Source organism: Oryzias latipes, chromosome 4, assembly GCF_002234675.1.
Source record: "Oryzias latipes chromosome 4, ASM223467v1".
NCBI lineage: Eukaryota > Metazoa > Chordata > Actinopteri > Beloniformes > Adrianichthyidae > Oryzias > Oryzias latipes.
In genome coordinates, this window is record NC_019862.2 from 3884960 (window position 1) to 3911120 (window position 26161).

At 47.2% G+C, this 26161-nt stretch overlaps 2 protein-coding genes across 7 annotated transcripts in view; one reads left to right on the forward strand and one right to left on the reverse strand.

The window, feature by feature from the left end:
• Positions 1-542: 542 nt before the first annotated feature.
• On the forward strand, positions 543-6534 carry LOC101175634 (myocilin). The gene is made up of 4 exons (XM_023954016.1): positions 543-1179; positions 3677-3769; positions 5284-5495; positions 5575-6534. The coding sequence occupies exons 1-4, from the start codon at positions 693-695 to the stop codon at positions 6154-6156; spliced, it is 1374 nt and encodes a 457-aa protein (XP_023809784.1). The 5' UTR covers positions 543-692; the 3' UTR covers positions 6157-6534.
• Positions 6535-6671: 137 nt separating this feature from the next.
• Positions 6672-26161, reverse strand: part of prrc2c (proline rich coiled-coil 2C) — a 30593-nt gene continuing 11103 nt past the window's right edge. For 3 of the 6 annotated variants that reach the window (XM_023954002.1, XM_023954004.1, XM_023954003.1), the window contains exons 8-34: positions 23706-23842; positions 23505-23592; positions 22940-23123; positions 20750-21377; positions 19544-19707; positions 18391-18646; positions 18097-18307; positions 14794-17220; positions 14153-14310; positions 13895-14046; positions 13430-13817; positions 13245-13330; positions 12962-13156; positions 12624-12881; positions 12446-12538; positions 12241-12342; positions 11991-12159; positions 11657-11881; positions 11465-11586; positions 11247-11395; positions 10930-11161; positions 10677-10805; positions 10398-10592; positions 10087-10187; positions 9609-9735; positions 8268-8504; positions 6672-8174 (exon numbers count right to left, since the gene is read on the reverse strand). In XM_023954002.1, the coding sequence (XP_023809770.1) occupies positions 7917-8174; positions 8268-8504; positions 9609-9735; positions 10087-10187; positions 10398-10592; positions 10677-10805; positions 10930-11161; positions 11247-11395; positions 11465-11586; positions 11657-11881; positions 11991-12159; positions 12241-12342; positions 12446-12538; positions 12624-12881; positions 12962-13156; positions 13245-13330; positions 13430-13817; positions 13895-14046; positions 14153-14310; positions 14794-17220; positions 18097-18307; positions 18391-18646; positions 19544-19707; positions 20750-21377; positions 22940-23123; positions 23505-23592; positions 23706-23842 (7471 nt within the window). In that variant the 3' untranslated portion in view covers positions 6672-7916. The remainder of the gene's footprint in view (positions 8175-8267; positions 8505-9608; positions 9736-10086; positions 10188-10397; positions 10593-10676; positions 10806-10929; positions 11162-11246; positions 11396-11464; positions 11587-11656; positions 11882-11990; positions 12160-12240; positions 12343-12445; positions 12539-12623; positions 12882-12961; positions 13157-13244; positions 13331-13429; positions 13818-13894; positions 14047-14152; positions 14311-14793; positions 17221-18096; positions 18308-18390; positions 18647-19543; positions 19708-20749; positions 21378-22939; positions 23124-23504; positions 23593-23705; positions 23843-26161) is intronic. The other 3 variants (XM_023954005.1, XM_023954006.1, XM_023954007.1) reach the window with 3 other exon arrangements.

The following is a 26161-nucleotide window of genomic DNA, read 5'->3' on the forward strand; positions in this document are numbered from 1 at the left end:
GCTCTACAGGTTGATGGATGATGAGTTGGAACAGACATGGAGGTGAGGAGCTGTGTGTGGGAGAAGAGGTTACCAAACATAGAATCAGGACACGAGAGAAACCCGACAGGTGAAACGCCCGACACGTGGCCTCAAATAACCCCAAAGAAATCCTTTACAGAGTCTCTTCCAAAGATGGAGAGAAAGCAGCTGGAAGACAAATAGCATCAAACTGGAAGGAGTCTGGACTCTGCAAGAAGAGAACACAACGCAAGCTTGGCTGAGAGGCCACAGTGTGACCGGGAACAGAGTCAGACATCCACGGATCCTTCGAAAGACGAAACGAAAACCAACAGACAAGTCCTCACAGACACATGGAGGTTTCTTCAGCGTTCAAGTCAAATGAGAGACATAAAAATCTATTTGTCTATTTCCAAACAAACTTCAGCTTATGGAAAAACTTGATGTTTCTGTGCATGGATCTTCCCACCCATCTCTCTCTCCCTCCCGTCAAACCCCCTCCCTCCCTGTTACCCCCTCCTCAGTTGTTCAGCTTCCCTCTTCCAGGCTGTATAAATATCTGTGAGCTGTTGGTGAAAAGCTCAGCTCACAGGGAGGGAAAGCAGACTGGAGGTAAAGCTCAGCCACGCTCCAGCGCTGGACGGAGAAGATCAGGGGCCTCAGAGGAACCGGATCAGAGAAGCGTCTCAAACATGTTCCTGCTCCTGCTGCTCGCCGGGCTCCTGCTGCAAGGTGACGCTCAGGACCAGGCGTCTCTGTGGAGAGGAAACGACAGGAGCGGGAGGTGTGTTTACAGCTTCACCGTACCCAGCCCTGTGGAGGCCAGCTGCCCACAGCCTGCAGCTCCAGAAGTGGAGGCTCTGAAGGTCAGACTCGGCGTGCTGGAGATGCTGGTGTCCCAGCTGAGCGGTAAGAGCCTCCAGCCTCCGGGGGGGCGTCAGGGTGCTGGAGACAGAGCTCAGGCTGAGCTGCAGGACGCACTGAACCGAGCCGTGGCAGAGAGGAGTCTGTTGCAGGGCGAAAAGGAGCGTCTGAAGAGGGAGATGAAGGCTCTTCAGCTCAGAATGGAGGAAATGAGGAGGGAGACGGAACGGCTGAGGAAGAGACCCTGTCCTCAGACGCCGGCGGCCCCGCCGAGCCACCCCCAGAGGGACAGGGCCCCGACGAGACCCCTCGAGGGTAAGGGAGGAGCACACATGCTGTACAGACATCTCAACACGGTCGATAACATTTCAAGTTTGGACTTTGTTGGCACATTTTTTTGTGACAGTCGTTGACTTTTTGCAAAGAAATGTTCATGTTCTGTCAAAGCAAATGGAAATCCCGACTTTTAGGATGCCACTTGCTTTTCCCTAACGTGGACAGGAAGGCTGTTCTCAGTGAGCTGGACCGTTGTGCTTCTGTCATCTCAGCTCCGGTCTCCTGAAAGAGGGATGATGTTTGTGCGGCGTGCAGCGGCTCACGCTTCTTTTCATGTGTGCGTTTGCGCTGTAATGTTTTGGTTGTCTGTTGGAGACCCTCAGGTCCAGTTTCCTGTGCTGCATTTAGCAGCTGGGGGGGGGGGGGGTGCAGAGAGGATCAGTTTAATATCTGTGGAGAAGTCCTGCTCATTTTACAAGCAGTTTCTCCTCCAGCAGGAGCACAAAAAAAGGGGTTTTGTTTTTGTTTCTTAGGACAACTAGAACTCTGTTTTTGTTTCTTGGCTCTCGGCTTCATTTGCTGTGAACGACTGAGTTTTCCAGCAGCAGTAAATCTTTTCTCTCTAGTTCCTGAGAGGCTCCCCACGCTTCAGGGGCCTCCGAAGCCCCTCCACCACGTAGCAGGTTATCTGGTGAGTGCGTCAGGCTCTCACCTGCATACCGAGAGGGCCCCTCAGGAAGACCAACGGATCCCAGCAGGTGGAGGACATCCAAGACCAGAAGACAGAAGACATTCGTCAAACTATTTTCGGTTGCCTGTGCTCTCACTCTGACTCCTGGACCTCATCACCAACAAGCCAGGCGGGACTTCCTGTTCAAAACCTCCGAGTGAATGTTCTGCAGCGAGTAATCTTCATTTATGTACGATACTCCCTTAAAATGAAAGAAAGCATGAACCTGCAGGATGATTGATGGCATCAGGGAGGCCTGAGCTGATAGATTCTTTATTAATTCCTGAGGAAATTAAAAAATGTCCATCTACTGACAATCATAAAACACACACACACATAAAAAACAATAAAGGCCAATGGTTTAAAAATCAATAGATTAAACAAAATAAAAATATCAATGGATAAAATAGATTAATAGATACAAAAATCAATGGATTCAATTATTAAAAAATCAGTGGGTTAAAATGAATTAGAAGAAATTGCTTCTTAGCTGCTCCTCCAGTGAGTTGTACTGCCTGATGGCACGTGGAACAAAACGTTTCTTCAGTCGGTCTGTGGAGCAGCGCTGACAGCAGTCTGTTGCTGAATGTGCTCCTCCTTCCTCATGTAGGGGATGGGAGGGATTCCTCATGATGGCCCTGAACCTGCTCAGTTTTCTGCTCTGCCTCCTCCTCCAGAGCCAGCTTCAGTCCCACCACAGAGCTCACCCTCTTGATGATTTTGTTGTTCTTCTTGCTGGCATTGCACCGGCACACAGCAGCAACGGAGGGCCAGCACAAACCTCCGTTGTCTCACGTGGTTCTTTCCAGTCTCTGTTCCTGTAGGATGTTTTTCCTCGCCGTTCACAGATCTCGGCTGCTTTAAGCTGTTTCAGGTCACAGTTCTGGGGTCCCTCTCTGCTGGCCACAGCTCCAGATCTCACTGATCCGATCACGGATGTGATTGGTGAACTCTTTCCTGCTGCTTGGTGTGTCCATGTTTAGTTTTAGGCTGAGTCACGTGACAAACCTCCCTCGTTTCAGCCGAGTCACCACCGGACACTTGTTCTGAGCATTGATGCAGACCATTCTTGGCCTATCTGCTCTGCATGCAAAGCTTGAACTTGATAGGATATGTGAACATCCTCCATCCATGACTGTGGATCTGATTGACAGCCTGTGGCTCATCTTGGATGCAGGGGAACTCCAGCAGCTGTTCCTGCCTCTCCCTGGTGTGAAAGTGTGACTGCGTAGCAGGTGAGGGGGAAAATCCTGGTTTCTGAGCCAGCAGCTCCGCCTGCATCACGGCGGGGATCCGTTCAGCCACCGGGGGAGGTCCTTCTGCTTCGCGGCGGATTTTCGCTCTGAGAACATCATCATCATCATCATCATCATCATCATCATCATCATCATCATCATCATCATCATCATCATCATCATCATCATCATCATCGTCCTGTAAAAGGAGTGGGAAGCAGAGAGTCGGGCTTGTGGTGCCCATAGGCCATTTGAGTTGACAGCCCCGGGAGCGTGCGTGCTGTTCAGTGTGTCACGTGGCGGGACCGTCTGACGCCACAGTAGCCCGAATGACAGCGGTCACATTCCCCACTGTCAGCGCGCGCGCGCACATAGACATCTTGAGCGTGAACGGGAATCCCTGGGAGGGAAACTGCCTGTGTGTCTCCTCCACGTCTCACCTGGTGGCGAGGGCGCACAGGTGAGACGGCTCTGGGGCCCGCGCCGGCCCCGCGCGGCTCTGGGGCCAAGCGCCGGCCACGCGCCCGCCCCGCGCAGCTTCCTGATCTAACTCTGTGTCGTGTCGTCGCAGACTCCGCGTGGCAGTATGGGTCCCCAGCATTCCAGGAGCTCAAGGCGGAGGTGACGGAGGTTCCAGTTCCTGACAGCAAACAGAACCAAACAGGTATCGGTCTCTGACCCAAACCACAACTTCCAGCTTCTCTGCAGTTTACATTTTGGTCTAGGAAGCGACACCTCCACGTTTCAGACATAGCAAAGCTGAGAGTGAAAGATGAGCCCGGCGAGGCGCCGGACTGTGATCCTTCCCAGCTAAACGCGTCTGTCGCTCCTGTCAACAAACTCCTGCTATAAATATCCAGGAATTTAGGACAGGAATCCAGCCTGGATGCTGAGCTGTGATCAGAGGACTTCTGTTGTTTCGTAGGAGGAGAAAGAAAGCCCCTCCAGTTAGGATGCCATCAGAGACGACCTTTGACCTTCTCTGGTTGGGTTTTCTTCCCACTTTGATGTTGTGGGGAAAAGTACCTCCAGCAACAGAAAACCTTCTTCTATCAACACTGAAAGCCAAACAGACATGTGTTTCAGACCCATGTGGCCCCTAAATGTGTTGTCCTGGAACCTGGCGACAGGGTAGCATTTAGGGAGGCGCTAAAAATCCAAGCAACCTTCTGGTTGTGCAGAAGCTGGAGAACAACGGGGAGCTTCTTCTGGTGTCCCGCCTGCCTCCATAATGAGAAGAAACGCCATCACCGTCCTGATCTTTGCATGAGAGAACACACCAAGGCTGGAAATCTTCCACCCTTCCTGCTCTATCGCTGATTACCTGGACCAAGGGTGTTGAGTCCAACAGAACCTGGAACACCTGATGCAGCCCAAACAGTGATGACTGGTCCAATAGAAGAAATGTACAGCTAGGGTCTAGTCTCCAAGGTACTTTAACATTAGGTGTTGGGTCATCTAGACCCACTAGACAGTGCTCTGAACCTTTTTTCTTCAATGATTTGTGATCTTCACTGGTGTCCATGGATTATATGAAATCTTTCCACCTTTATCCACCTTTGTCATGGTAGGGAGAACACGTCAATGGAAGGGTGGGGTCATCTGGACCCCACAAGATAGCACAAGGGTTAAATTGTTAAAAACAAGCAGAGTGATCAGGCTTTCAAGAGCCATCTGTTCTCAAAGGCTTATAACCCTCTTTTTTGAAGTGCATGACATCATAGCTGCCATTTTTCTGAGCAAACACCACCCCATGTAGAAAGGACACCTGAGATGTTTGGCGCTAATGCCAAACGAAAGGGCGTTTCCCACCTGACAGCACCTGTCCTACATAAGGCTGAGGCTGTACTGACAGAACCAGGCCTCTTAAAGTCATGAAGGCCACCATGAAGGCTGTGCTGCACCAGAGTCAGGCGTTCCATGTGTCCCACTGCTAAAACCAATAGTTCCACAGCTGGAACGCCGAGTCTTGGCGCTCCGATGGAGCCCAGGCCGGACTCCAGCAGTTAACACTCAAAAAGCTCCGAACGAAATCATGGAGTGTCCTTAAGTTCCCATCAAGCCCGTTTGACTGTGTAGTTTTTATTGAATAAGACCAAAATAGCACATCGCCGATGAAAACGACAAACCTGCTTTAAAGAGCTGACTGAGAATCTCGATCCCTCTCTCCCCCTGCAGGCTGTGGTGACCTGCTGTCAGTTGGAGAGCCGGTCAGTCACAGAAGGGCCGACAACATCGCGGGGAAATATGGAGTCTGGATGCAGGATCCTGAGCCGGTCTCTCCATATGGACCCAACATGGTGTGGCGCATTGACACCGTTGGCACGGAGGTCAGGCAGCTGTTTGGATATGAAGACCTGGAGCAGCTCTCTAAAGGTTTCCCATCTAAAGTAGGTCTCCCCCAGCACTCACACTGAGCCACAAACCCCAAAGCGTTCCCCGTCAAGTTCTCCTCATTTTCCGTTTCAGGTCCTGCTGCTGCTGGACCCCCTGGAGAGCACCGGGGCCACTCTCTACCGAGGCTCCCTGTATTACCAGAGAAGACTCAGCCGCACTCTGATCCGCTACGAGCTGGCTGCTGAGCACGTGGCTGCCCGCCGGGAGCTTCCTCACGCCGGCTTCCACGGCCAGTTCCCCTACTCCTGGGGAGGCTACACGGACATCGACTTGGCTGTGGACGAGAAGGGGCTGTGGGCGGTCTACTCCACCAGCAAGGCCCAAGGAGCCATCGTGATTTCACTGCTGGATCCGCTCAGTCTGGAGGTCAGGAGGAGCTGGGAGACCAACATCAGGAAGTCGTCCGTGGCCAACTCCTTCATCATCTGTGGGAAGATGTACACCGTGGCCAGCTACTCTGCTCCGGACAGCACCATCAACTATGTCTACGACACAGAAACCAGCCAGGGGAAGGCCGTATCCATCCCTTTCAAAAACAAGTATCGCTACAACAGCATGATCGACTACAGCTTGGCCCAAAGGAAGCTGTTTGCGTGGGACAACTTTCACCTGGTGTCCTACGACATCAGGATGAGTCACAGCCCGGCCACCTGAGGCCAGCAGGCCCAACCGTTTCAGCGACGCCGACCTGTTCCTGCATCAGAGACTCAAACCTTTAGAGCAACGCGAGCGGCAGATGTTAGCCCAAGCACGACTGTGGAGAACTGGATTAGTGGCAAATGAAAGAGGAATTATTTTTATACCGCTTTTAATCCTGATGTTTGACGTTTTAATCAAAGTATATCTGGAAATGGAGCAGCAATGTTTGTGCTTAAAGCTCAACTATTTGTATAGCCGAATCCCGTGGTTCTACATAGATCTGAGAAAGAATGCATGGTTATTGCATGCATTTGCAGCATCAAGACAGCGTATGAAATAAACTTGACTGTTTTCCATTTTGTGTCAAATGCACATAAAGTCTTGTGGCTTAAATCTGTGTGGGTTCAGCTTAAATCTAGGATGAAACGTCACATTCAGACCTGACTTCATGCAGCAGCTCCTGCAGAAACCTCTGAGGACCCCTAGTGGTCAAAAGCAGTTCAGCCTGAAAAATGAAGGCGCTGACTAAATGAAACAGTATATTATTTTTTATTAGTTTCTGTAACCAAACCAAGAGAATGTAAATAATACAGTACATATTTAATACAGTGATGAAACCCCTGTACAACAAAAACAATAGGTCATTACGCCTCCTCTTCTGTCATCCTCCCGACGAAGGAGTCTCCCCCAGCGTGGGCAGATGTGAGGGGAATCCCTCCCCACCTCAGGGTGTATACTACTGTACAATTCTTAAGGTTTCTCATCAGCGACCTAAGACGAGAGCGTTGTGGGAGGGGCCAGCAGAGAAGTGTCCTTCAGGACTTGAGATTTCGGATTTTCTTTGTCCTTAACTCGTTTGCTTTTTCAGTGAAAGTCAGCAAAGACCCTCAACCGTTTGACTTCTTTCAAATCTCGTCCTGCCATGAAATACTAGCTAAGGGCGCTGAAACCGTTCTAAGCAGCAGGTCTGGGAGCTTCATATAGTCAGGCGTGTGTGAAAGCCGGATGGGTGGGCGTGTTGCTCTGATACTGAACCGGGTGTAAAACAGTGATCTGACATCATCCATGCAAGCCTCAGAGTCCACTCAAAGCATCGGCGTTGGTTTGACAGCAGCTCAAGGAGGCCGTCGCCTTAACCCTTTGGCTCGAGACAAACAAGCCGTGTACGAACACACACACCCGACACGCAGACGACTGCAGGCGAGGAAACGAGAGCAGAAGGCAGGAGCGAAGGCCCACAGGCAGACCAGTCAGTCAGTCAGTCAGTCAAATGCTGCTATTGTCACATTTTCTTTTGTGGTTTGGTGTCTGCGTGCGCCAGTCCATGGATGGAACGGCTGAACAGGAGCAACGGCACATTCTATGCACTAATTAGGAGGGTAAAGTCTGTTTCACTAACATCTCCTTCAGGAAAAGAAGAATACTGAACTCAAACGTCTCCATTCATGTTTGTGACGTCACTTGCAGGAAAAAGTTGAAAAACAAAAAAACAGTTCCAACAGAACAACAGCAAACCTCCAATGTTCTTTTGGAATTACATATCTGTCAAACCTGTGGATCTTTTTTTAAAATCAGCATCGAGCCATGAAAAAAAAAAAAAAAAAAATCCACCTCGAACGACCCCCCCACACCTGCAGTGATGAGAGATTACGCAGCAGACGACGGCAGCGTCACCGTCTTCTGCTTCTTCCTCCTCCACTCTTCTCCAGGTTTAACAAGAGGCCTAAACCACTAGATCAGCATGGATTCTGGGACCAGAAGAGGCCTCCAGCTCTTTATTTGCCCTCTTCTGGTTTGATGGCCTGTGGCTTAATGGGACCAGTCCGAATGGGCTTGGTTGTAGAGAGGGGGGGCTTGTCGGCATCGGGGCGTTCAGCTCCCGTCTGGTGGTTTGAGCCCGACGTGTCCAGAGCTGGTTTTCCTCCTTGGTCGAGTCGAGGAGGTTTGCCAACTTGGGGGGGCTTCATCTGCTGCTGCTGCTGTTCCGAGAAAAACTTGTGAGTGGACTGGAGCACCTCAGCTCGCTGCTTGGCCTTAAGGGGGTGCAGAAAAAAGAAATGAGACACCCCCATTCCTCAAAATAACCACACCGAGCAGGACTCCAAAGCACAGGAACCTGCAGCTACCTTCAGGTCTTGCTCAGCCTTCAGAGCTGCCTGGGTGGCCCTGGCAGTGAGGGAAGGACCAGGGGGGCCTCGGGGTGGGTGCAGGCCGTGTTGTGGATGCTGGGGTCGAGGGTGGGGCATGAGACCAGCGCCCACATTGAGCGAAGGTCCCATGGGAGAACGCTGGACACCCCCCCCGTAGGATGTAGCACGAGGAGTGCGAATCACAGGAGAAACCATGCTGGGCTGAGATAAAATCTGAAAGGAAAAACAGCAACAGATGTGTGAAAATGGAACTTAAAGGGTAATAATTGGAAAAAAAATAAAGAAAGAAATGATCAAAGGTGACCATAAAGTGACAACAGCACAACAACAAAAAAGATATTTGTGAAAAATGCAGTAAATAACCAGCAAAGTAGCGTGTCACGCCATGACGCCACCAACCAGGTACAGTGGACGGCACACATTACAGCTGTTTTTGATCAGTTAGTGCTGCGACTCTCTGGCATCAGGGGTGATTAAAACGAAAAGTAAAACTAACATCTTGACACAAAATACATTATTGAAAAGCCAACAAAAATGCCTACATTTTTACATATTTTTTGGGATTGATTTGACATTCTAAACTTAAGGAAGCTTTGTTTGTAAAAGTTGAAGGCTAAGGTATGACGTCACGCCAGAGCGGGGAGATTGTTGAAAAGTTATCAAAGCTTGAAGTCAATTTGTGACAAGAACTGTAAATTGCATCAATCACAAGACTAAAATATGCTGCAGTCCAAAACCTTGAGAGGACTAACGTTTTAATGGTGTCTCTAGCCGAAAGAATGACAAAATAAGAAGCTTAGAAACGGGGAACTTTGGTGAAAATGTCGGAAGCCTCTCCCATTAAAACCCATTATAAAGCGGAAATTACCATAAGTTTAATGGTTTATATCTCAAATACTAAAACATATTTTAAAAATCTGAAAGAATTGGAATCAGTATAAAGTATTGTGGATATTTTGTAGTTTGATTGGTGTCTCTAGCTAAAAGTATGTCAAAGTTATAATGGTTGAAACAAGAAAAGGTTTACAAGGATTCTCCATGTTTTTCAATGGAAGCAAAAATCCTGGAATATCTTGAAAAGTTCAAGGATTTGAAGAACCAAAAGACACAGCTGGAAAAAGCTGAACATTTGAATAACGGTTGAAATTGCTGAAAAATTGTGGAAGGACTTAAGCATCAAAAAAATGGCAGAAGATACTATAATGAAGAAAGAGATACAGGAAAACTTTTTATTAGTATCTTCTGCCATTTTTTTGATGTTATATAGCATTTAACCAAAAACAAAGAATGCTTATGAGATCAGCAAGGGATTCTAACCTGCGGGTTGAACTGTCCAGGGAAGTGCTGTGTCATTCTGAGGCCAGCAGAGCTGGGCTGGAACTGCTTCTGGTACAGCAGGCTGTTCATTTTGCTGGACTGACTGCTGGGGGAGGTGGAGCTGGCCCTGCACGAGTACATTGGGGAAAACACGGACAAGCGGTCAGACAGCCGGAGAGGCAGCAGCTCTGGACTCTGCTAGCAGAGTGGAGACTCAGGATTCTGCAGTCCCTGGCACCAGAACGCTCACATCTCCACACTTTGAGTGCATACAGCGCTTTGCGTGTTTTTTGTGCTGCAAACGTGACGCCCTTCATTTACAGACTCGCACACTGAGGACAGCGTCTTTTCCAACAAACAATTTCATTCAACGCCAGAGGAGCTTGTGCCCTGGTGAACACAGCCTAACCTAGGTCCTGTGACAGCATTAGAACATTCCAAAGGTTTCAGAAAAGGCTCATGCTCAACAGAACCGGACCTGTATGGGCTGGAGGTGGGTGTTGTGCTCCTGCCGCTGACTGGAGGAGTTCCAGGCTTCACATCCATCCCGCTGCCAAAGAGCTTCAGATCCATGTCCATCTGCAGGAGTCACAAGAAAAAGACGGGAAAACTGCTGATGAACTCAGGAAACGCAAGACTCTCTGTCTGACCAGAGCAGAAGAGCATTTTGAAAGAGTTGAAAGGTCTAAAATAATTCTGATCTTTCCTGTTTACCCGTCTGAAAAACGAGTTTGTGGAGTTTCAAACAACACAAACTATTACAGGAGCAACTAAAAGCTGAACACGAACCTTGCTGCTTGGAGGCTGCATCAGGCTGTGGTTAGGGCCCATCATCCCCCTGTACGCCTGAGAAGCTGGGGGCTGTCGATTGAGATTGGGGGGCTGGGGTTGAGGAGGGGTGGGGGGCAGGGCTAAGAGGGGCTGGCCCCCACCCGAGCCGAAGTTTGGCATGGACAACTGGGAACCTGGCAGTGGAACCGTTACCTGGAGAAAAATTAGAAATCCTCTTCACAACTTCAGTTGAAACACAAGCAGAAGATAAATTTGTAGAAAAAAGTTTGCACAAACATATCGTTGAGTCCTTGCCTGCTGCATAGCAGAACTGGGTGACTGAGTGCTGCTGTAGTAGCTGCTTTGTCCATGCTGTTGTACTTGTCCTGAGTACAAGTTTGAGTGTTGACTGATGCTCTGTCGAGCCTAAGCAGCAATCAGAAATGTCTCAGAAACATGCATGAGCCGCACCGTAACACCTCTGAATTTGAGCAAACGTCTGGTAGCACGTGAGAAGAGTTCAGCACTGATCCATCCGGTCAGCGGTTACCTGCAGCAGGTGAGTGTCCATCAGCTGGGAGGCTCCCATACCAGAGGGCTGGTTGAGCTGTGGTTCAAACAGTATGGGAATGTGTTGAGTGGAGGAAGGCTGCTGATAGGCCAGGCTGGACTGCGCCTTTCCCAGGTCGGGGCCTTGAACGCCAGGATAACTGTGCAGGGACGGCCCTGACAGCATCATGGAGGGCTGGGACAGGCTGCTCTGCATAAACGCCTGCTGGGACCTGAGGGAGCGCCCACAGGAACATGTTTGGAGGGCACGCGGCTTCTTTTGTAGAGATTCTAAAAGGTTAGGAGGCAACGTCATACCTGTAAGGCTGCAGCGAAGAGCTGAACAGGTCCTGTGGTTGAGACACCGGGGGCCCGGTGCTGAGCCCCAGCTGAGCCTGGTGTGTGTGCTGGGGCTGGCCCTGCATTGACGCGTAGATGGGGATGGGAATCTGCTGCACGGCGGTCGGCTGCAAGACAGTTGGCTGAGAGTCCGACGTCCAAGGACTTTGAAACGTGTTTCCAAAACGAAAGCCTACCTGTGAAAGGCCAGGCTGAAAGGCTTGCTGCTGTGCTAGAGAGGGAGGGGCCAGACGATGGTGAGGGGTGCTGAAAAGGTGGCTGGTGTCCATGTAAAACGCTGGAATTTGAGCTGCAGAACCTAAAGACATTTGTTAGAGATGCAACATCACGCTGTTTTCATTCATGCTGCGGGGGCCGCGTGCTCTCACCTGCTGCAGACTGAGAGACGTAGACCTGGGGAGTCTGCTGCTGTGGAAGGAGGGGGGGCACACAGCTGAGCTGGGAGAAGCTGCTGGCGCTGTTGGTGCCACCGGCGGAGGCTGTCAGACCCCCACCCTGAAGCTGCTGGGGCTTCACCTTGCAGATGTTAGGGGGGTCAGAGGCGGAGGTGGTCTTGGTGCTGTGGGAGGGTGTTGTGTAGGTGCCAGAACCTGCTGGGTGTGAAGGGAAACATGTTGAGGATGGGGGGAAATGACTCACTACGGAATGACGGAGGTAAAGCACGCCTCCAGCAAGTTAAGATGGGAAAAAGTCAGAAGTTACCTTGCAGGGAGGTGCTCGGGGTTACAGAAGCCACAGGGATCTGTGGCATGGAAGTCGAGGAAAAAGAGTATGAAGACGCACAGGAGGTGATGGGAGAAGACGAGGAGGTGACAGGAGAATTCTTTTCCAGACTCGGGGAGTTTTCCCAAGCCTTACGGGCCGACTCCATCTGAGGGTAACGGGCACAAACGGATGTTTGATGGCCTGCGTATAGAAGCGGGCAGCACGGCGGTGGGCCGGTGGGCCTTACCTTCAACGTTAAGTCAGCAGTGGCGGTGGAAACTGTGCTGAGGCTGGAGCTCTGCTGCAGGGATTCTCGGCGAGGAAGAGGCAAGGAATGAGGAAGAGCCACCTAGAGAAAGAAAAAAACCCAGAGAAAAATAAGAAACCAAACTTCAACCGTGGAATTAAAAAGTGTTGGCATTATATACTGTTGTTTGAGGATTTGGACTCACGTTGGCCACTAAACTCTCCTCCATTTTGTTCCCTCCAGTAGGAACACTGTCAGCTAGGGAGGAGGAGGGTGTGGTATAGTCCATCACAGATTCCTAACAGAGGATAAACAAAACAAAAAAACCCTCAACCCCAACACGACTTCTGATTGTTGTAATAATAAATGTTTCTGTTCCGTACCTTCGAGTTAGTGCTGTACTCTGCTGAAGGTACTGTAATCATTCCCTCCATCTCTCCTCCCAGTTCAGGTACTACAGTGTCACTGGAAGGAGGACTGGGGTCAGCGGTTCTGGTGGCACTTCCAGCTGAAACCCCGCCCTCCAGCGCTTCTCCCTCGGCTCCACGAGCGTCTTTGGCTTTGCGGTTTTTTAAGGAGCGCTCTTTACCAATAGGGCCCGGTTTGTACTCCTTGGTTTCTACCGGTTCCATCTCAGGCAGCTGAGGAAGAGGAGAAAAATGTTCAACATTTGGCCACAGTCCAGCAGCTAAAAAAAAAATCTGTTCAGCAGCATTCCCACCTTCTGTGTTTTGATTGGACCGGCTCGAGTTTGTTTCTGTCTTTGTTCTTTGGGAGCCGGCAGTTTGATTTCAGGGACACTTTCCAACAACGCCGGGCCTCCATCACTGTCGGTGCTGCCTGCAGATGACGGTGCTCCAAACTGGATGGCGTCTATTCCCAAATCTGCACTGGCGTCAACTCCAGGTTTTAGGCCCTAATTGGACAAAAATAATTCTTATTTGGTATGCCCCAAACGGAAGGAGATTCATGTGTGAGTGAAGGAATAGAGGCCGTGAGGTTACCTCAGCAGAGGTCGCAGCAGTAAAGGAGGTTAAAGGTTTGTTCCAAGCACTCACTGACGGGGGCTGCAGAGGGCTGATGGGACCAACTGCGACAAAAAGTTACACGTATTTATTTTTGGCAAATAGATGTCAACTGATCAAGAATTTCCCTAAAGACAAAGTCAATAATCAACTTGTCCACTCACGCTTCTTAACATCAGGAAGAACAGAGGAGCCTGCTGCTTTGTTTTCCCACAGCTCGGTGCCCAAAGTGCTGTGGGTCTGCGTGGGGGCCAGGGCGAGGCTCTTTGAGGGGGCGTCCACAGTACCAGGGGGGATGGATGAGATGGGAGCTGTGGCTCCTTCCAGCGAAGCCAAAGTGGGCTGGGAGGGGGCAGTGTGAGAATGTTGCTGGGAAGTTGGGGCAGCAGTGACAGGAGGCTGAGACTGCGAGGCCTGTGGCGGCGGCGGCTGCTGCTGCTGCTGCTGCTGATGATGATGCTGCTGTTGAGACGACTGCTTTTTGGCAAATCTTGGGGGCAGTTTTCCTCCACTTCCTCTGCTCTTTTCACCAGAGCCTTTTTTACCCCAGTTCTGTAAGATCAACAGGTGAGTACAGCTGGCCATCATTAGTTTTTGGAATTTACAGCAAAAACAACAACTTTTCTCACCTGAGTAGTCTGCTCTTCTTTTTTCCGTTTCTCCTCGTCCTGCAGGCGTTTCTGCTGCTTGCGGGAGACGACTTCGGTGAAGCCATCGTCATTGGCGCTGGACTGCGGGTCATCTGTGGTAACTTCTGGGTGATCGTCGATAATCACAACACCTACAAGAATCAGACATTCGTTTCTTGCTGTGTAAGAGCGACCAGCAAGGGCGTAGCATAGACTTTGTGTGTGACAAGTGCCAACGATAGAAAAGTGTTGACTAACTGGCATAGTTGTTGAGGTCAAACTGAGAAAGCGCATTCTCCTTGGGCTTCTTGGTGGCCAGTTTGCCCTCGTCTTTACCACGGGCAGACTGCTCTTTAGCAAGTTTCTGGGCTGCTCCTCCGGCTGCTGGTGCATCAACGTTCTGCTGGGCTGCAAGGCTGTTTTAAGGAGAAAAAAAAGCAACTTCAAACTAAACTTTTACTTTCGTCACTGCTCTAAAGTTTAAAGGCATGTACTTGCAAATAAACATTCACCCAAAACAAAGATGACTGACATTTTGAGCAACCATTTGTGAAGAGGCTGAAAAAGGAAATTGGGCAGTCAAAGAGGTTGTGCCATTACAGAATAAAGTTCAAAGGTTTAGAGATTCAGGCAGAATTTGAGGCTTTTCTCGTGAGTCTGTCCGTCTAGCACTCTCTTTCTGCAGTGTGACTTTTTCCACTCCAAGGGTTTATGAAACATAAAGTTTGACACATCAAAAGCACTTACACAGGTGTTTACATGTTTATGTTATTTACAGGAACTCTTCATGACTTAAGAACTACATGGGGAAGTCCCTGGTATTGGAGTTGAGCTTCCTTTTGCTGTTGGGCTTAAACAGAGACGGACAATAGACTAAAGCTTGAAGGTTTCAGACTCACCCTTTTCGACCAGCTTTCGATCCACCTCCTCTCCTCTCTCCTTTGCCTCCAGCGTAACTGCGACCTGGTTTAGCTCCACTGTTGCCTCTGCGATTCTGCCTCTCTGTAGGTCGCTGGCTTGAGAAACTTCTCTTGGCTGCTTGGGACCCTTCCCGTTTTGGAGTTGCACCTCCATCTGCAAAGCTTTTATTGGGAGTCATGGAGCCCTGGGGAGATGCAGGTGCTGGGGTGGAGGCCGAGGCTACTTCAGTAGCAGCCTCCAGGGCTCCTTTCTTTTCTTCTCGCTCCCTCCTTTCATTGAAATCACTGCTCTCAGAAGCCGTTTCCCATTCCTCATTTGCTTGGTCGGAGGAGTTCTGGTTCGACAAGTCGGGGGACTTGGTACCTACTGCCCCAGTGGCAGGACTGCTGGTCTCAGCTAAGGATGCTTCTAAAGGAGAAGGCTGGTCGGGTACAGGTACGGCTGTGGCCATGTCGGCAGGCACGGGTGGGGGGGCTCGAGAAATGGTTGGGGAAACAGGAATTAGGGTTAAACCGGGCTCAGCTGCAGTAGGTACCGAAGAGGTGGCTGGACTTTTTGTTGTCTCACCAGAAGCCATCACTGCTGCCTCGTGCTCCTTCAAACGTCTAAAGCGGGGAGGCTTATCCTGCCTAGGGGGCCTAGCTGGTCTGGCTCTACGGGGCCTTTCTCTACTATGAGGAGCACCTTCTCCTAATTTCTTGCTCTCTGTTTTAGGGGGGCGCCTGTCGGCAAGATTGTCATGTTTTGATATAGAATCGGCATCCTCAGGCCTGAATGTTTCCATAGGTTTAGAGGGCCACTGGAAAGCGCAATCTCTTGGTGTTGATCGTCTGAGAGGGACTGACCGAGGGGCTCCCCTTTCCCTTGTTCCACCCCGTCGATTGTATAATCCACCTCTTCCCCTGCGAGAAGGCTCCCCCTTTGGAAGAAATCCTGGCTTGGGCCTGCTTTCATCTTCACCTCTAATCCCGAGCTTTTCTCCCATGTGGGGCATCCCAAAGCTGGGCTTGTGAGACACCGAACGACCGTCAACTGGAAGGTCTCTCCTCATTAGACGACTAGGTTTGGTGCTGGGCTCGCGGTCAGAAGGTCCCGTGTCGCTGGCAGACTCCCTTCCACCCTCACTTTCAGAATCAGTGTCAGAACCCCGGCGCCTTCTCCGTTTTGGTATAACCTCAAAATCTGAGCTTTCGCTGCGCGTTTCGCTTTCTTCTCTGTTGCGAAAGGCCGCAGCACCTCCAACAGAAGGCAGATCTGAGCGTAATTTGGGCTCTCGATAGAACTCTGCCCGACTTCGTCCCCGACTCCCTCTACCTCGACCACTATAAGATCCTCGAAAGCTCCGTCCTCTAGAATAATACTCCCCTCTGCCACGCCCCTTGAAATTGGCATCAGTGGGCCATTCTCTTTCCCTGTCCTTGTCCATGTCTTTCTCCCTATTTCTGTCCCGATCCCTCTCTCTTTCCTCTCGCCTGTAAACCCGTGAAGACAGGTTGGACTCTTTTCGAGAAGCTAACTTTGGTTCTGGGTGCTTGTCAGCACTGGGCTTTTCCACTTTCTCCTCTTGCGATGAAGAGGTAGGCACTCCCGAGGAAGGCTGGGATTCTCTGGCTCTTGAATGGGATGTCTGAATGTCTTCCATCTCCGTAGATTCTTTCTTGCTTTCACCGTGAGACTTAAAACCTTCAGACACAACAGCAGAAGCAGCAGAAGCAGCAGCACTAGTAACTTTGGATGACTGGTCTTTTTTCGACCGATCCCCTCGTTCCCCCCTTTCATGACGTTTCTCTCTTTCTTCTCTTTGCTCCCTCTCCTCTTTCATATCTCTTAGGACAGGTTTTTTTATTGGCCCTGACCTGCGAATCGGCCTGTCTCCCCCTAGTCCTTCTCTGCGTCCAATCCCCGATCTTCCAGCCCAACGAAGCTCTGCTTTTTGCTTACTAGGAGCTGGCAGAGGCAACTTCTCTTGTTTGTGTAATCCATCAGAAGGAAGTGTGGCACTCTTGCTGGTTAAGGCTGACTGAGCACAGAGTTCATTCTGGGGTTTCTCACTCAGTTCTCCAGCATCCTGTAGCTCAAATGATTTTGTTGACAGAGGTAGCCCATCAAACCTTGGTTCATCTATCTTAAGGGAATGGCTGGAGCCCTGCGAGACACTTCTCTGGAGGATGGCTTTACCAAGAGCTTCCACTTCTCCACTAGGTAAGCCCGATTCTGCTCGATCAAAGTTGGAACTGCTTGGGACCCTGTCTAAAGGTCCTGAAACACTGTCTGGGTCCTGTTTAAATGTTTGCAGGGACTCTGAAGGGTCCTGAAAAAAGTCCTTCTTGTGAGGCTCCAGAGTATTGCGATCCTGAGTATAGGGATTTGAAATACCTCTGTCCAGATCCAAACTACAGCTCACTCTAAAAAAAAAAAAAGAAAAAACATCATATAGTCAGAATCTTTGGAAAACGATCTCAACTGGATCTGACAACAGTGAAATAAAATCAAGGGTGATAATGATTTAGAAGCCTGAAGACAAAACCTCCATCGTACAGTGGGAAGAGCTAGAGAAGGTGGAACAAGCCAAGTTAAAACACTGAGATGGGTCTAAACGGTCACACAGCTCCAGTTATCCCTTGTGCTATCCTATGGGGTCCAGATGAACCCACCCTTACATTGACGTGTTATTCCTACCATGACAAAGGTGGATAAAGGTTTAATCCATGGACACCAGTGAAGATCACAAATCATTGAAGAAAAAAGGTTCAGAGCACTGTCTAGTGGGTCTAGATGACCCAACTCCCAACGTTAAAGTGCCTAGGATAGCACAAGGGTTAAGGGAAAGTGGCTGGATGTTGCTGGAGCAACAGCCACCACAACTGGGTAGAGGTAGGTCCCAGAGCTGGAAATAAACTATTTGTTCCATTCTCTACTCATTTATGACAAAATATCAGCACAAACAAACATGACACCATCTGCAGTAATATACTTTTCAACTTACCTGGAAAGGCTTAGGTGTGCAATACAAACTAAGTTATGCTCATAATTAGCTTTGTCAAATTAAATGTGAAAAAATGTTATATAGGGGTAACTTCTGTCATAATTGTATATTTAATGAGTGTAACCTTTTTTGGTTAACATTTGTTAAGCATTGCTATAAAAAAAAGAAAGAAAAGGAGGCGGCGTGCTTTGAACTGGTGATTTAAAAAAATATCTATATGGTAAGAAGAAGTGATGAAAACTATTAGGGATGACTTTGTCATCCTGCTTTATTACAAGGTTTTATTTAATTTTACCTTGGTTCTTCATTATCATCTCGTCCTTTTGGGGTTGTTGCAGAAGGTAATGGCTCAGACTGTGGGTATGGGTCAGATCCCCACACCATTCGTGAGTCTGAGTGCAAGCCATGGTCACGAACCGGCCGGGTCAAGTGGTCGAATGAGTCCGAACTTGAGCTGGAGTTGTCAGCTGGTTCTCTCCGCACTATCTGCTTTGAAGGCATTCTCCCTAAAAAGTTTAGAAGAGAGCTAAAAATACCGGCCATCACAGGAAACCTTCACATTTTAAGGCTTTCTTGAGCATTTTCTCACCAGGGTGCATGTTAGCTGGCATGTCCATTGGGGGTCGACCTGACATCATGCGGGGGTCCATATACGACTGCATCATCAGCCAGCGTGGGTCAAACCCCATTGAGGCCAAGTGCTGGGGATGGGGGCCCATGGGTTGATACATGGACCGGTGTTGCTGCTGCTGCTGCTGGGTGGCTGGGACACTTCCACCAACTGGCGTGGGGGCAGTGCCCCCACCTTGTTGTTGCTGTTGCCATTGCTGTTGCTTCATTTGTTCCTGAGAAAAAAAACAAATAGATGCAAATAATGAAGAAATGTTTAATTGATGGTGAACATCTCACCCAATTTTATTTGAAATAATGTCCATTCATTTCTGGTATTGGACACATCAAAGGCCAATATCCCACTTATACCATGGTCACTTACAAAATAAATAATTCTTAAATCAACCGTTAGTAATTAAGTCGTGTTACTTTTTAGGTTTAAAATCACTTTTTCACAAAAGGTGGACTATTTGTTGTGCGGCGCATTGTCATGGTAACGGCTGAGCCGTCACCGACCGCGACTGCAGCGGTAAAGGAACTTGACACGATATCGCCTATCGTTCACGTCTTTCAGCTCGTTTTTGTCCAGATGATGAAGCTAAAGGTTGTTTTAAAGAAGCCAGTGCAGTGATACAAAACATTTCAGATATGTGACCGGAACCTCTTTTTTAGGTGTGTGGTTATCACTGTGCTAATCACTTTTTAATGCACACCCAGCAGCCAATCAGAATCCAGTATTCATCCTGACCATAGCTAATAGTAAAACAAAACTATAAGGTGATATAAGTGTTAATGGCCGACAAAGTGTGCATTATCAGAAATGAATGCCACCCTGTGGCCCGCTTATACCATCGTCATTTACAAAATATCGTTTTGTTTTTTTTTACAAAAAACTGACTATTTGTCATGTGGTGAAACATGTCACGGTAACATGACAATGCGCCGCTAAGCCGGCGCCGACATTGACTGCAGTGGCAAAGAAAAACGATAAACGCTGAATCTCACGATGTTGATGAGCTGATGTCAGTGATATAGAACATTTAGGAAAGACACATTTTCCAGCACAAACAGGATCATAACCTGTGATTTTGAGTTAGATCATCGTAAACTTAAAAGGGTGACAGCTTTACCTGTTGCCTAAGGAAACGGGGAGGCAAGGATTTTTGAAATTGTTTGGAATAGCCTGAGATGAGAGATGGACGCACAGCAGAGGCAGCCTCTCCTTCCAGCTGTGGGGGGATTTCTTCACCACTTGGAGTTTCCAGGTGTGGCAGAGACACGTGGGGCTCGTCCACTGCAAAACAGAATAAAATTAAGGTCAAATGTTTCAGTTATCAAAAGCTATTCCTATGTTGAAACTAGGGATGTCCTGATCCAATCACGTGATTGGATCAGGACACGTGGTTGGAGACTCGATCAGAATATTTTATTTTATTATTTTGATCAAGGCTTTATATTTCAAGCTTGTCGTTACAAATACATGTCTGCATATCGTGAAGGGATCACGACATTTTACTCTCATAGAGCGCCGCAGAATACGGCAGCAGTTTGAGCAGGAGGCTAACGCTAACAGAAACGGATCACTAAAGTTAGAAAGTATTCACAGATTTACTTCGGGGTTCAATTAATGTCTTAAACGTTGAAAACTGTCACCAAGTGTCTCTTGGGTTTTGTCTCAACTAAAACATTGACCTAAACAGGCATTTCAACCAAAAAAGATTTGGTTTTTGTTTCTTCGTGATGAGAACGTCGCTCTCCTGCTGCCGACGGAGAGACGGCAGTGAGGCGGCTGCAGAGTGCAGGCCCGGGAAAAAAGGCCTAAATAAATCCAAACTCACACAAACAACCGGAACTAATAAATGGTTCCATTAATATGATTTAGACATGGAAGCTCATCACATTCATGCTACAACAACAATCATAGAAGTTTGTTTTTCATTTCTAATGGAGATGTGAATCACATCTGATGAAAAATGTTCTCAACATCCTGAAACTACAGCCACAAAACTTTCTCATATGATGAATTCTTAACTATTTTTTCTAGTTTATAGTAAACACATTTTTTCATGTACACAGTTTTTCCTTAATTTTTGAAGCCACTTTAGAGAGGTGCTCTGTTTAAGTGTTAAATAATAAAAACAACTGAATACAATTAAAATAGGGACCGATCTGGATCAGTTGATAACAATTTTTTTTAATTTCTAATAATGTTTTACAAAAGTATCGGATCTGGACTCTGGATGAAAATCAAACGATTCGGAATCGGCTCAGGAACAAAACATTCTTATCGGGACATTCTTAGTTGAAACATTAAACATCATTTAGAATCGGTTTACCTCTGTTTTCCTCCAAACTGAAGTAGTCGCGGATGGGTGCCGGTGTAGTTCCATCAGTTTGGCATTCCTCCATCTCCACCTGATGAGGCTTAATCAAGGGGGGCTCTACGTCGCCCTGGGACTCCAAAGCCCCAGGTCTTAAAGCAGGGGAGCTCGGCAGAGGAGGCAGCAGAGCCTCATCCTCAGTAACTCTCTCTGGTTCACGCTCCAACCTTTCCCTTTCTTCATTCATTCCGTCAGGTAAACATTCTGGCTTGACTGGAGCCTGTGATTGTGAAACTGTAGCTGAAGGTAAAGGACTGGATGCAGAAGCTGGTAAGGATTCCTCTCGGCTAGCCTCTGCTTCATTGTTAGCAGTCTGAGCAGAGGCAAGCTTGCCCTCGTTCGCCTGCTTGTGTTTTTCATTGAGACGCTTGAGTTTTTCAGCACAAGCAGCAAGACGCTGCTCCTCCATGCGCCGTTCTTCCTCTTCTCTTCGCCGCCTTGCTCGTTCTACAGCTTCAGACACATCTGACGGCTTCTTCCGTTTCTGCCTCCAAGCGTCTGGGTCCTCTTCTGCAGCAAGCAGCCCTGCAGCTTGTTGCTTGTTTCCCCGCGGAGCTCCATTCCCTGCAGAACGGCTGTTGGTCTAAGAGAGCAAAAAGAATTCATGTGAATCATTCATATATACAAACCAATGTTACTGGCATGATTCAAACTGGATCCCCCCTCATTTAGCTAGTAAAATCTAACAATTAAGATGAAAGTGGATACACTCTCCTACATAGTCGTAACTTTGGCAGGGTAACTCTCGGTTACGGAGCATTTTTAGCCCGCCACGACTTTAATATACCGTAGTTCTCTACTGTGCAAGAAACACAGCCAAAGAATGTCAGAGGGACGCACTGAACACCTGAAGGGTACAAACCTGACAGAACCCAGAGACAAGTTCAAGTGTTTTAACATTACAGACCAAACATGAGATGCTGAGACAAGTATGATAAGGTCCTCAGGTATCTCACGTTTTCCCCCAGCAGTGAGTCACAAGTATTTTAGTCAGGTGTGCTAAACATTGGGGGAAATATGTATTATAGCTGATATTTAGTCAAATTATATTTTGCTGCAGTAAGTAGCATGACATGATAAAAGGTTAAAAAAAAAAGAAAAAAAAGGTCAGCAGCACAAAATACATGTATGCTGCTCCAGATTAGGATGGGTGTGTGTGTGTAACATGTAGATGGGCTTAAACACCAGCAATCCCTTCAAGCTGCCATAAGATTGTTTTAGCACATTTAAGATTTACCATTTATTGCAATTTTCACCGTCTTTTGCGATATGCATATTGCACAGCTTGATGATGAGATAATGTGTCAAATACTGACCCATAACCGAGACTGCGCCCTATTACCCAGTGAACCCTATGGTCATGAAAATATAATTGTAACAAAGTGGTACCCTCACTATTATCATGGCTCAAATGTGCACTATTGCTGTTTTGCACATTTTCTCTCTTAGTTCACTGCATTCTGTGTCCTGAATGTCTGCTGACTTTGTCGATCAATCTCTTCTTTAGTTTGCAACAATTACCTAAATCTTCAATACTGAGCTGATCTTTGGTTACATTCTGTCCACAAACCACGCCCCGCCGTGGTAAAGCCCGCCGCACTTTAGAAACATCATGCTCTCCCATCATTATGCTTTCATAATAAAATGCCTTTTCTGCTCTAATTTTGTATTACTACAAAGATAAAACACACAACAAAGCTATCCCATTACAAAGATTTATGTAGTCTTAGAGTAGTTTTTGAATTATTAGTACAGTAATTAAGACTCAAAATACTTTATATGCATATATTTCTTTATGTCTCTCTATATCTATCTACAGGTTTTCCCCGCGTATTTACTATTCACGGTTTTGTGTATTTGCAGACTTTTATTCAGTCATGTAGCTCCTCCGGTTCATCACAAAAACTCAAAATGCTTGTATGAGACTTTTGCGGCCGCAGAAAGTGCTGCGGGGGAGGAGGGGGCAGAAATGAAGAGCATGCTGGCCCGTCTGCTAAAGAACATTTCACAGCCACCGGTTCCTGAATCGCTACAACTGAGTTTGTACCCCTGGATGGAGAAACCGCATCAGCTTACTCTGAAACGGCCGGAAAATATCCTGATTTATATATAGATATATATATGTGAAGTTCATGCACGTGTTACCTGGTAAACTTGTGAAGCCACTGATTTGTTGTACTGCGTGACACTGCCAGGGGATGCCACTCTGGAGTCCACACTGTCAACCCATGGTGTTTTACCGCTGCCACGTTCCTCAGATCCCTCTTTCCACGCCACCTGACTCTCTGGCGCACGAGACCTCATGTGATCCACCTTACTCACCCACTCCCTGAAAGTTATGAGGTGAACTTGTTAGGACAGGTTTCAAAAACTTGCTTTGATTAGCCTATGGCAAATAAATAAATATGTAGATACACATACATGTATACACATCCATAAATTTAAAAGTCATGGTTGTGAGTTTGAGCCCCCTGTCAGAGATGATGAACAATGCCTCACCTGCCAAAGTGGCTAGTGAGACTTTATTTATACCCCCTAAATTGAAGTTTTACCCATTCAGTGCATTTATAACTGAAAAAAGAAATAGACTTTATGGTCTGACTTTACAAAAAAAAAACCTGCAGCAAATGTTACATAAACAGAACTAAAAAAAAAAAACCCTGTAGAGCTTCTGCTGGAGATGAACAGGGATGTCAGTTAGAATGCTCACCAGTTTTCTGCTTTTTCCTTAGCAGCGTGGTTCTCTTCATCATCACTGAAGTTGAGTTTCTCTGTGTAATCTACCTCCATTTGAGCTCCTGAGTGGTCACAAAAAACAATAGCCCTTAATGCCTTTTTCTTTTTTGAAGACTTATTTTTTAACCAACCCATTCTCACACAAATGTGAAATGTATGCAAAGATGTTTCTGACCTGCCCAGCCCTCATCTCCATCGGTGTCCAAGTTATCAAGCTCCTTGAGGTCTGTTGCACTGATGATTGACGGCCTGTCAGGGTCTTGGAGCCAAGACTGAGGAGGGGGCTGCTGGGAGCGTCCTGGACGAACAACTCTGAGGACCAAGCATAACAGACTCATGAAGGAACACCGTCAAATGAACAATTCCTTTAAACCCTACGAATTCTAGAGCTGTTGGACGAAGACAATGACAGGGACCACAATTTCTCAGCAAAATCTAGACTAAAGCGTTTTCTAGCCTGCCAACTTCCCATAATGCTACCAGTTTCCAGGTAACCAAGAAATGCACAAGATTCATGGGAGAAGGGTATGTCTTCACCCTTGTGCTATCCTATGGGGTCCAGATGACCCCCCCCCTTACATTGACGTGTTCTCCCTACCATGACAAAGGTGGATAAAGGTGGAAAGATTTCATGTAATATGGACACTAGGGTTGGGCGATGTCCCCTAAATTGGCCGTTGACGATGTTTGCTGTCAACCATCGGGATGGACGATGACATCGTCGGGGAGGGGGGGGTAATTTTACATTTTTCGTTCTTATATAACTGCTATTCGTTTTTTTTGCTTTTTCATTTTATTTCCCAACTGATGACTAATCTGCGATGATCCAGTATAAACTGAGGGAACTTTGTGTTTGATGGGAGGGGGGGGGGGGGGGGGGTACATGAGCGGTATGTGTGGGAGATTTAAGACTGCGATCCGTCCCGCAGCTCTAGGGGTACTAGCTACCGAACTCAGAACCGAGTCTAAAAGTGTGTGTCTGAGCACAGCTCGGATCGTCAGCACACACAGCGGTTTGAGCTTCAAAGCAGAAATGTCGCTCAGTCCTTAGAAAACATTCAAACAAACACGCGGACTTGTGTTTCCAGTCGTGTCCCGACTAAATAAAGGCTGATGTTATTCTTACATGTTTACGTGCAGCCAGCAAGCAGCACCACCCAAAGCTAATGTTGTTAGCCCGTGTTAGCATACTGCTAATCCTGGCTTCGTTCAGAAAAAGCACTGACCACACGGATTAAAATTCAAATGATGAGCGAACAGGTGTTTCATAATAACCGTAACATTATTAAAAGCACGTTTAGAAGATCGTCTCGTATATTACCGAGCTGGCATGTCAATGTATATAGCCGCTCGGCGCTGTTTAACAATGTTTTGTATTGAATTGTTACATACAATAAAGTTTGAAAAAAAAAAGCCGCTCGGCGGAGTTTATATCCTTCCGTTTTTCAAACCCTACTGCGCATGTGCGAATGATTTATTCCGACGGAAAGTGTGACCTTAGTGAACGTTTTTATATTCTGAAAACATTTTTCTGGGCCCATCTACACGGTTGGATTCTAATCCGACTATTGATCCGATCAAGATATTTTGTACATGTAACCGCGGCTTATGGGGTCGACTCGCAACGTGGCGGGGGCGTGGCATCACGATGGTGGTCTCTCCATCGGGATGTCAGTCACCCATCACAATGGACGATGATATCGTCCATCGGCACAACCCTAATGGACACCAGTGAAGATCACAAAACATTGAAGAAAAAAGGTTTAGCGCAGTGTCTAGTGGGTCTAGATGACCCAACTCCCAATGTTAAAGTGCCTCCAAGTGGTTTAATGCTCCCATTAACACTGATGGAGATTAGAGCGTGATTTATCATTCTGCGGACTGCTGGAAGAGCGATTCAACATACAGTCAAACTTGTTTTTCTCCATCTTAGCTCTGGATCAGTGTTTTTTTTAAACCTTTTTTGAGCCAAGACACACTTTATCCTTGACAACATTTCCGCAGCACACCAGCATCCTAAAACTAAAAAAAGGAGAAACTCTATAGTTTGAAATTTTACCCTGGTAGTTGTTTTTCCCACCAGTTTAACTTGCAATTTTATGTAACCTCCCAAAAAAAACAAACATATTCTAATTTTTTTTATGTTAGCATAAAGGCAACTGTAATTTTTGAACAATTATATGATCACAATATGTTAAATTTTACACAAAAAGACTAGCATTATATTTATGTTTTCTGTAGCTACACAAAAGTGAACATGTTGAAGTTTTATTCGTTTTTCTTTTGTCTTAATCAAAAATTAAGTCTTTGAAAACTTTAACAAATTTTGTTTATTTCTTTTTAGATGATTAAATTGTTTCAATTTAGTTTAATTGTGTCTGTTGGCAACTTCACCTTAATCCTGTTTCTTAAATGTTGTTATTACTTCTTAAGTTTAACATATAAAATAATCCAGACCTTATTAGAAAAGTGTTTCAGTTAGAAAGATGACTTGGACCAAACTCTGGGATGTTTGGCTGTTAATAAACACAAACCTTGAAGAAGAACTAAACTGTTGACCTCTGATTTCATCAAGAAGATTGAAAAACTGTTTGATGCGTGTTCGTTGTGGTTTCAAGACATTTAACAGGG